At 36.2% G+C, this 11,066-nt stretch overlaps 2 protein-coding genes across 3 annotated transcripts in view; one reads left to right on the forward strand and one right to left on the reverse strand.

Annotated features, from left to right (window-relative positions):
- rdh10a (retinol dehydrogenase 10a) overlaps nucleotides 1–1,665 on the reverse strand; it is an 11,646-nt gene extending 9,981 nt beyond the window's left edge. Inside the window, exon 1 of the mRNA XM_016244404.1 lies at nucleotides 962–1,665. Coding sequence (XP_016099890.1) covers nucleotides 962–1,250 — 289 coding nt within the window. The 5' untranslated portion in view covers nucleotides 1,251–1,665. The remainder of the gene's footprint in view (nucleotides 1–961) is intronic.
- A 2,533-nt stretch (nucleotides 1,666–4,198) lies between these two features.
- On the forward strand, nucleotides 4,199–7,612 carry LOC107560264 (uncharacterized). 2 transcript variants are annotated; one of them, XM_016244405.1, is made up of 7 exons: nucleotides 4,199–4,508; nucleotides 4,661–4,706; nucleotides 5,901–6,040; nucleotides 6,439–6,571; nucleotides 6,652–6,747; nucleotides 6,834–6,889; nucleotides 7,370–7,612. In XM_016244405.1, exons 1-7 carry the CDS (start codon nucleotides 4,304–4,306, stop codon nucleotides 7,507–7,509), a joined length of 816 nt encoding a protein of 271 aa, XP_016099891.1. In that variant the 5' UTR covers nucleotides 4,199–4,303; the 3' UTR covers nucleotides 7,510–7,612. The 2 variants fall into 2 exon arrangements, with proteins under 2 accessions (XP_016099891.1, XP_016099892.1); XM_016244406.1 differs by having other exon boundaries at nucleotides 7,375–7,456.
- The last annotated feature ends 3,454 nt before the right edge of the window (nucleotides 7,613–11,066 follow it).

Raw genomic sequence — 11,066 nt, forward strand, 5'->3', positions numbered from 1 at the left:
GGGGGGGGAGTAGTAAATAATCTAAAATAATAAAAATTATGAATTCCACACACTGGTATAGCTTGCAAATTGAATACGTTTTGGGCATGTGACCTTCATCAGGTGAACAAGACTAAAATGTATTAAATTTTGCAAGCTATAGCAGCCTGCAGGAGTTTTTATTTTATTTTTTATTAATATAATTAATTGTTTCAGAGTTAGAATCTGCATCAGGCATTTGGCAAAAAATCTCTGTCATGGAGCCAAAATGTTGAATGAATGTATAACTAAGATAATTGTGGCAATAGGTAACACTATGGCCTTATAAAGATAGACCGATAGCTGGCCATTCAATATCTACTAACTGGTGGAATTTTTGGGTGGAGTATCACCCAGAACACCATTGCCACTGTGTGTTCAACATAAAACAATGGTGTTCGTAAGCAAACTTACATATGATTATAACATCTTTTGAATAATTACACAACTTTTACAGCCAGTCATTCGCAAGCGACAAGCATGTAGAATTTTAAGATAATAATAATTGTAAAAATAACTTTTGGCTGGAGTGCAACGACTTAATGGCAATAATAACAGTAATAATACTTTTAATAATTCAATATATATTAAATATTACATATAATGTCAGATTACGATATTCAATTCAAAACATTCTCTTGCGTTTGTTTGTCTTGCCAAGAAGGGAAAAAATAGGCTATAGCATATAAAAAGTCGATTCTGCACATCGGTTATTGCACATTTAAACAAAAAGAAATTGTATGGGTGATGACCCATATTTACCCATCTTATTTATACATCAAACATTCAAGGACTAACGTTACATACACAAAACAAGATTAAATACCTACAAAGACATAACACTACCCTAGTCTAAATATAATAATTAGTTAACGTTACCAGTTATTTTTTAAATACGATAGACAGGTTAGTTCAGGTAAACATAAGAAATCATGACATTTACCCTCTTTAGTCGTCGGGTTGTCTTGCTCTCTGTAGATCTGTCGCACCATCTCGGCAGTTTCCTCATTGCTGTGGCTGTTGATGTCCCACAGCACCAGTGTAGCCCGGCGCCGGGCGAACTCCTTGGCGAAGAGCCGCCCGAGTCCGCCGCCCGCCCCGGTGATCACGCACACCTGTCCCGCTACGCTCTTCTCCTTCGGCCGTATGAGCCACTTGAGTCCGGCCATCACGATGGCCCAGAGAACTTTGAGCATGACCACGAAAAACTCCACGACAATGTTCATTATCATGTCTAATGCCGCGCTGTGACTTGGTTTTAAATAACGATGAACGTCTCACAATGTCCCGTTACACCTAAATGACTAAACCTGAGTTTTGCTGTTGTGCTGCTAACATCAGCATATAATGTATTCTATTATAACTATCCGCTTATTCAAGGTTATGGGGTGAACATCCAATTAACCCCAACTGTCATACAACTACTAATATAACTTACATATATAAAATCGTCTAAACCAGTCAACAAGATAACGCATTCAGAATAGGAGCATCACAAATAAAAGCACTAATATAACGCTACAATTGGCGTGAAATACAGCCGAATCTCCCCGCCTGCGAATGCCCGTATGAAACCTATTGTATCCCGGCACGGATGCGCTCGATAGCTGCCGGTGCGCCGCTGCTGCTCTGGGAGCCAGACCTCTTCAGAGCCACCGCTGTTGCTCGGGCTCTATTTAAACCAGCCCCTCTCCACAGGACTCCACAGAGTGATTGGCCGAGATGCCTGATTGAAAGTTACATCTACTTAGCTCAGCTGTGGACGTTTGGGAAGACAGAGTGGATGTGTAATAACACTGTCTGACTAATTGTATGTGGTTGTATTTTTTAATGCAACGAATTTTATATCAATGCATATAATATGGAATTTTGTAGGATTTGTGCTTTGCTTGGAGCAAGTAACATTTCCAACAATAGGCCTACAGCAAAAGCAGTTTTTGTGATAACAATGCCTTGTTATACAAGCCCAAAAAGATCATTGTAGTGGTAAAAATAGCAATGAATGAAAGAAAAGTGCATCTGAAAATGAAACATTTTAAACCTCTTCATTAATTAATTCAGAAAAATACACTGTAAATCCTTTGCGCATTACATTTTGTATATCATTTATATGGACACCAGCTGAAGTATAAACAAACTGAATCCTAAAACCATAAAACTGTGAAGGCTTTGCATGGTTGTTCCCATGCAATACAAATAAAGTCTGAGAAAGAACACAATTATTTGCCAGAACACTGTTACCAGATGGCAAAGGAGAAAACAGTTAGTCTTTAAGAATGGATCTGCGTTTTCTGAGACATCCTTCTCAAGAGATGCTGGATAGCTCGTAGCTAGTAATGAACTGTCTTCACTGCCCTCTGCAGTTCTTTGTGTTCAGATACAGATCAGTTTCTGAAGCATCTGCGGCCAGCAGGAATACTCTCAATGGTACATCTGTAGAAGTTTGTCTAAATCAGTCCTTCCTTAGTCTGACATGTTGGGCATAGTGGTGATGGTGGCTAACCCTCTCAATAGCAGATCTATTGATGTGACTGGATGTGCGATCGCTGTAATGGCTCCTGTAGTTCACAATCTTCTCCCTGGCCTTGTTCGAGGAGAAGTCATTGTCCTGGCACCAAACTGCTTCAGCCGCCCTAGTAAAACTTTTAAACCTCATTCCACATTTACCAAAAACTGCCGGAAAGTGACCAAATGCAAAGAGTTGCTGGGAGAGGATTCATCTGACAGCAGTCTAAGTAGTTTGTGAGGGCTTCTAGTGACTTTTTACATAAACTAATCATTGAATCTATGACATGAATAAATGATGCATCCAACCTATCCACTTGCTCACATTATAAACAGGGTTTAACCAATGAACATAGTATTCCATAGAAACCAGCTGATCATAGTCAATAGAGCATTTGCGCTTCGGTGTCTCAAAATACGTCATATTACTTTACTTTACTTTACTTTACTTTTAGTCATTTAGCAGACGCTTTTATCCAAAGCGACTGACAAATACAAAAAAGTCATTAAAACTAAAAGCTAAAACTCTATAAACACTATATATATACACATTTAAGAAAATCAAATAAATTAAATAGAAATGACAAATGCATACAACATTTCAAAACTAAACATTTAAATGAAAACAAAAAAATAAAGCTAAAAACAATTCAAAATATTAAAAGAACAAAAGGTATGAGTATAAGAATGATTCTAACATAACACTAAGACAAACACCAAAAACAACTACATATGTGTATGTACAGCCACACACATATACATATACATATAAATACATTCAATATATATATATATATATATATATATTCAACTGTAACTAAAATAGATAACTAATACAAATCAAACTACATTAGTTTATCAGTAATTATTATAATATATAATAATAATAATTTTATAAAAATAAAATAATATCTAATTATAATATTAGTGATTGAATGTGTTACTGGACGCCTCAGTACTTCACTGGTTGTGTTGTCCATAATTGAACAGATTACTGAAAATATGATTAGCTAATTTAACCTTTTATGCACGTCTTAATTAATAATTAATGGCATTCAGTCATCCTTAATTCTGATCATATTGAAGGTTTAGTTTGTTAATAGCTAATGTTTTTAATATCTGTTCAGCCGCACGTTATATGAATAAATCATGAAACAAACAAGGCATATCTGCTTTCCTACTATATTTTGGACGGGACAGTGTCATGTATACAAAAAAAAAAAATTAATAAAAAATAAAAATAAATAAATGCCTTTACAAGGTCGCCACCTCTTGGACTGACACTGTAATTACATATTGTTTTTTGGTAACTCGATTCTGGTGTGTTTAAAAATTCGTAACATTAGTTTTATGCAGTACAGTAAACAAATAAGTAAATAAAATAAAAGATACATACAATTCACTAATCTAGGCACATTTTCTGTGAAAAAAACTAATTCTAATTCAAAACCAACGAACTGCGTGTGGTTATGTTATAAATATACACGTATACGTTTACGTTTGTATGAGTAAAATCTAATAAAATTTTGCGTTGATCTGTCCACTTATCTATGTAATGATGACTCTATTACTAATTATCTAAACTCCTGTCGCTAAACTGTTGTGTCACGTGGTTTTGGCAGTAACTATGGAAACGTCCACGCAATGGACTATCAGCTTCCGTTTTTGACTTTTATTCACCGCCGTATATAGGAGTGAAACAATGGCCTCAGCTTCTAGTCTTAAGCTTCTTAAACGGATTATAATGACATTCTAGTTTGTCTGACATCTGAAAGTGGAGATGAAGCCTCATACCTGCGTCGTCAGACCTAAGCTGATGTTACTGTCAACTGAGGCTCCTCTCTTAATACAGGACATTACAGACGCGCGACCCACTCGTGCTTCCAGCGACATCTCCAGTCCTCCAGTGTCTGCATGTTCCACGGCCGCTGAATCCAGCCTCAATGTTTTCTCAGCGACACAGAAATGCCCATGCAGTCCGAGCGGTGAGTATTCATATTTAAGTGTCTCTCCAGCAAAATACAAGATTCCACTGGATGCATTTATCTGTATGTAAAGTCCTAAAGAGTTTCCAGATAATGAACCGTATCACATGTTTTATTAGCATGTACATTTAATGTTTAATATGAAATTGTAGATTCCAGGGATCTAAAGCCTCACAGTGTCAGCTCTATTACTAAAGGGTGAGTATACTAACAAAGTAATGTTTTTTAAAGACATGCTGACATTGTGTGTGTGTGTGTGTGAGTGAGTGAGAGAGTGAGTGTGTGTGTGTGTGCGTGTGAGTGTGAGCGTGTGCGTGTGCGTGTGCGTGTGCGTGTGCGTGTGCGTGTGCGTGTGCGTGTGCGTGTGCGTGTGCGTGTGCGTGTGCGTGTGCGTGTGCGTGTGCGTGTGCGTGTGCGTGTGCGTGTGCGTGTGCGTGTGCGTGTGCGTGTGCGTGTGCGTGTGCGTGTGCGTGTGCGTGTGCGTGTGCGTGTGCGTGTGCGTGTGCGTGTGCGTGTGCGTGTGCGTGTGCGTGTGCGTGTGCGTGTGCGTGTGCGTGTGCGTGTGCGTGTGCGTGTGCGTGTGCGTGTGCGTGTGCGTGTGCGTGTGCGTGTGCGTGTGCGTGTGCGTGTGCGTGTGCGTGTGCGTGTGCGTGTGCGTGTGCGTGTGCGTGTGCGTGTGCGTGTGCGTGTGTGTGTGTGTGAGTGTGTGTGTGAGTGAGTGTGTGAGTGTGTGTGTGAGTGTGTGCGTGTGAGTGTGAGCGTGTGCGTGTGCGTGTGAGTGTGCGTGTGCGTGTGCGTGAGTGAGTGTGTGAGTGTGAGTGTGCGTGTGCGTGTGCGTGTGCGTGAGCGTGAGCGTGAGCGTGTGCGTGTGAGAGTGAGTGTGTGTGTGTGTGTGTGTGTGTGTGTGTGTGTGTGAGTGGTTGTTTTCTTTGGTTTCATCTTTGGTTTCTTATATCTATATAGAAACTTCCACAGCAATCTATACAAAGACTGAATAAGTCACTAAAGTTGCCAGGTGTATTTCCTTTTTTTTTTAATTACATTTTCTTGAAACACAAGACTGACACATGTACATACCGTGTCTGTAACAATACTTACTATGTACAGAAAAGAAAAGAAAACGAACAAACAAACACTAGGGGCTCATATTACATAAAAAGTGCAAAGCACAAAACCAACAAAGGGTTAATACAGTCTGTACTTTGGAAGTTAGATTTAATAATCCATTGCAAACAATAACAACCGCAGTTGTAAGGGGTTAGTATAATGCACATTAAAATATATTTAAATACCCTGCCAGGTGTATTTCTACACAAACACACTGGCAACATGAATTCAACCACTATATATGACACATTATTCCACATTGTTTGTGTCTTTCCAACTTCACAGGACACTGCTTCCATTTCTAGCCAAAAATAGCTCAAACGTAACCTCACAAAACAATGTGTATGCCAGTGATATTTCTGGCCGGCATTTCTTATTTGATAAACGATGGAAAAATGGAACTTACATCACTATTGGCATTGAAGGTACAGTATTTATCCTTTTTATAATTTTTAGATAGTAATTAATTATGCCTGAGACATTCATTGTATCATTATTAGTACAAAAATGGGGATAAAAGGGCAAAGAACGTATCTTAATAGGCCTGCCATGTGTATTTAGATTATGATACTGTCATCATTATTCGATGTGTAATTGGTAGTTTCAGTGGGGTAGCCAATAGATGGCGCTCACAACATGCATGAATATTTTTGCAGCACATAATTTCAGCATAATCATCATCTCTTTATATCGAAGTAAAATTAGTCACGGAATGCTTTTGCCATTATTTTAGTTTAACGTGGTTAGATGATTCTGTTATTTATAGATGCTTCTATTACTTTCTTTGGAAACATTGTATTAATATGCTTATTTTCCCAAACAGATGATGTTCTGATTAACCACAACCCTACAAATCCACTCTCTCAGGAGTTCCATGTTTATCGCTCTCACAATCTAACCAGATTTGCCCACCGCAAAGAACTCTGCCCGCGCGACCCAAGACCACTTATCTGCGGGCGAGTTCTTCAAGACTGTTGAAATATTGCATTACGATTTTTTTTCATCCAATTGCTGATTTTCTCTAAATCAATTCCAGGTCTGATTATCTGGCTTCATTTCCATCAGTTCTGTTACCAGCCACCACCCCATCTGTCAGTGGACGACTCTGTTTATCACAAAACTGTAAAAACAGGTAACAAATGTATTTATTTATTTGGCTAACATATTGTGTTTATTGCATACTTATTCTACTCTCTCATCTTACTCTCTGCATTTCAGATTAAGGATGAAAAATAGAGCACGCAATCTCTTCTCTGATGGTGCTAACAACAAAAGTGAGCATTTCCGCTTTAAGCTTAAAGCTAATGTTTAAATGCTTATTAGTTAGCATCAATTAACAGATTTATTGTCATTTACCTTGTGATAACTCAATTTATTATTTATGTCAGTTGGCGCTGGTAAATTGAGCACATAGCAATGTGTTATTTAGGTGTTTGCTCTGTGTTTAACAGGTGAGATATTTCACTTCACTCCTGTTACAGATTCAGACCACAGACACTGATGAATTTCACATGTTTTTCATGAGCTCACAAACGTTGAATACACACACTTAACTCACTTAACAGTTAAGTACACACACACACACACACACACACACACACACACACACACACCTCACGTCCCCCCACCAGACTGTAGGCCATTATTGAAATTCCCAGTCTATTGTATGAGGTGAGAAGAGCGTTACCTGTGTAAACCTGAGTAAGCAAACTGCTCTTGTCTAATCAGCCTGTGGGCCGGTAATTGTTTTTCAGCGCAGTCGTACCCTGATCCACACCTGGGCGCCTCGGCCTCTTTTGTTCAGAGGCTCACAGAGATTTCCTCTCTGGAATCAGAAACAATGCGGCAGGAGAGAATGAAAAGACTCAAAAAGATCAATAGGCAGGACTCTTAATCGGAGTTCATTAGCCAAAGAGGAAACACTTGACTCCAGAAATCACAACTGTGCCAAGATGGAGTAAATAAAGTCAAGGAGAAAAACTTGAGAGGTACAGTGTTGTAGCACAACCACTATATTGTAACTGAAATGAAATGAAAACGATGACTGTAGCAACCATTTACATTCCTGATGTAAAACTATCAGGGATTGTTGAATTTAAATTCAAATTTACATGAAAGTGTATCGTGTATTCGCCAAGAATAACTGCCTTAACATTGCCTTAAACTACAGTGATGATGGAATTATAGCACTTATATACGTTTTCTAAGTCGTGTTGCATATATGAAAAAACTTTATGCCTTGTGTACTGCCTTGAGTACTTGATCTAATCCAAAAAAAACATATTTTTGTCAAAGAAACAAATTCTTTCAACAATATCTAAAAGTTAAGAACTGCATTATAAAATAATATAAACTCTCTAAGTGTATAATTTTTTTGATTGATAGATTTGATAGCCTCATATATCAACCAATAGCAATCGCAAACAAATGGCTGCTGTATGTTTTAGCTGATAATAAACTACATTAGAGATACAGCAGTAGTTGAACTCGGGTGGGAGGCTGCATCTTTGTGCAGGTTCTCCTGGAGAGCGTGGGAGAGCTCCATTCTACACCAAAGTGTCTTTTGTCGAAAGGAAAAGGGCCAGGTTGATTTGGTTCAAGACTAGGTTGGCACATTCTGGTCAGAGAGAAGAGAGATAATGTATTTTTGGCTTCAAGACTTCATTACAGGAACCACCTGCAATGAGAAGGATATTATTATTTTAAGTTATTAAATAATGATAAATAATAATTTATATATACACACACACACACACACTCATATATATGTATATTGTATATAAAATAAAGAGGGTTGTTTTTTTATTAGTAATTAATGAATTAAATTATTTAATCGTTTAAAATTGTAATGAATTCTATAAGTTTGTATATTATTATTATTCAATTAATAAATTATTTTAGAGGGTTTGTTGTTATTACTATTAATAATAAAAAAAAATGTAAAGGCAATGTTTGGATTTGTTGTCGTTTTCTAAGTCGTGTTGCATATATGAAAAAACTTTATGCCTTGTGTACTGCCTTGAGTACTTGATCTAATCCCAAAAAAACATTTTTGTCAAAGAAACAAATTCTTTCAACAATATCTAAAAGTTAAGAACTGCATTATAAAATAATATAAACTCTCTAAGTGTATAATTTTTTTGATTGATAGATTTGATAGCCTCATATATCAACCAATAGCAATCGCAAACAAATGGCTGCTGTATGTTTTAGCTGATAATAAACTACATTAGAGATACAGCAGTAGTTGAACTCGGGTGGGAGGCTGCATCTTTGTGCAGGTTCTCCTGGAGAGCGTGGGAGAGCTCCATTCTACACCAAAGTGTCTTTTGTCGAAAGGAAAAGGGCCAGGTTGATTTGGATCAAGACTAGGTTGGCACATTCTGGTCAGAGAGAAGAGAGATAATGTATTTTTGGCTTCAAGACTTCATTACAGGAACCACCTGCAATGAGAAGGATATTATTATTTTAAGTTATTAAATAATGATAAATAATAATTTATATATACACACACACACACACACTCATATATATGTATATTGTATATAAAATAAAGAGGGTTGTTTTTTTATTAGTAATTAATGAATTAAATTATTTAATCGTTTAAAATTGTAATGAATTCTATAAGTTTGTATATTATTATTATTCAATTAATAAATTATTTTAGAGGGTTTGTTGTTATTACTATTAATAATAAAAAAAAATGTAAAGGCAATGTTTGGATTTGTTGTTATTATCGTCATTATGAATCAAATTATTTATTATTTGTTTAAGATGGTATTGATTTATTGAGGGTGAGGTTTATATTATTTTTGTACAAACCCGATTCCAAAAAAGTTGGGACACTGTATAAATTGTGAATAAAAACAGAATGCAATGATGTGGAAGTTTCAAATTTCAATATTTTATTCAGAATACAACATAGATGACATATCAAATGTTTACACTGAGAATTTATTTTAAGGGAAAAATAAGTTGATTTTAAATTTCATGGCATTAACACATCTCAAAAAAGTTGGGACAAGGCCATGTTTACCACTGTGTGGCATCCCCTCTTCTTTTTATAACAGTCTGCAAACGTCTGGGGACTGAGGAGACAAGTTGCTCAAGTTTAGGAATAGGAATGTTGTCCCATTCTTGTCTAATACAGGCTTCTAGTTGCTCAACTGTCTTAGGTCTTCTTTGTCGCATCTTCCTCTTTATGATGTATAAATGAATTAGCATCTCATAATTTTGTCATAATTATAATTTACGAACTTGAACTTGAAAGTTTTGTGTTCTGAATCAAAGATTTGCATTAGTCTTGCACTATTCAAGGATATGCGTTTAAATGAGATTTAACTAATCACACTTTTACTCCTCCTGTTCCACTTATTTTTATTTATTTATTGATGAAATAACAGTTGCAGGTTGGACCCACTACTTTTAGTCAGGGTCAGAGAACATCCTGTACAGCTTTACAACCTTCCCTCATGTGCTAATGATGAGTAACACCTCACTGGAACTAGATTCTGAAAATCAGTCCACTGTGAGAGCTGTGAGAGTTAATCAGAGAGTTAATCATAATCGCCTGATGCGAGATAGCAGGGGTCACTGTTCCACTGATGTGTCTTTAAAAATGGCTGAACCGATGTTGTTCTGAAATCTTATTGGCAAACATCATTCTGTCATAGAGTACAGTTTTGCTCTCTCTCTCTATGCACCCTGGTTCAGATGTGCATGAAAAACAAACTCTCTGTTCTGTCCATTGTCAACATTGAGAGCACACCTGCACCTTAGACAAACAGAAACGGCTGTCTGCATGGATGCTTGCTACATAACCAAGAGCTGAGTCACTCTATCAACAAGCCATCAGACTGTAACAGATGGAAACTGAGTGAAGAGGAAGTTCTGGAAACCTGAACAAATGCTCATTAATTATGGACACTATAAACAAACTAAATTAAATAATAAAAAAGAAATAAATCTGAATTCAAATGAAATACATTATTTTTGCTTTATATACATCTAACATTACTCTAATATGGAGAAAAGATACGCTGCAAATTAATATAAAGCAAATATTTACCAAAAATGATTTTGATAAATTGTTTTGGATTTAGTAGTGACAATATAAAAGGTAATCACATTGGTTTGGAAATAAACATCTTCAATAAATCCTTGTTAACATTTTAGTCTATTTACACAATATAAGTTTACACTTTTTCAAAAGTTTGGGGTCAGTAAGAATAAAAAAAAAATTCTAAACAGGATGAATTAAAATTCATTAAATAGTAATCATAATAATATTAATAATAATAAATTAAATCCTTGTTAACATTTTATTCTATTTACACAATATAAGTTGTACACTTTTTCAAAAGTTTGGGGTCAGTAAGAATTAAAAAAAAAAATTCTAAACAGGATGAATTAAAATTCATTAAATAATAATAATAAGAATATTATTAATAA

The sequence above is a fragment of the Sinocyclocheilus grahami genome, unplaced genomic scaffold, assembly GCF_001515645.1.
Source record: "Sinocyclocheilus grahami isolate Dianchi unplaced genomic scaffold, SAMN03320097.WGS_v1.1 scaffold716.1, whole genome shotgun sequence".
Lineage (NCBI taxonomy): Eukaryota > Metazoa > Chordata > Actinopteri > Cypriniformes > Cyprinidae > Sinocyclocheilus > Sinocyclocheilus grahami.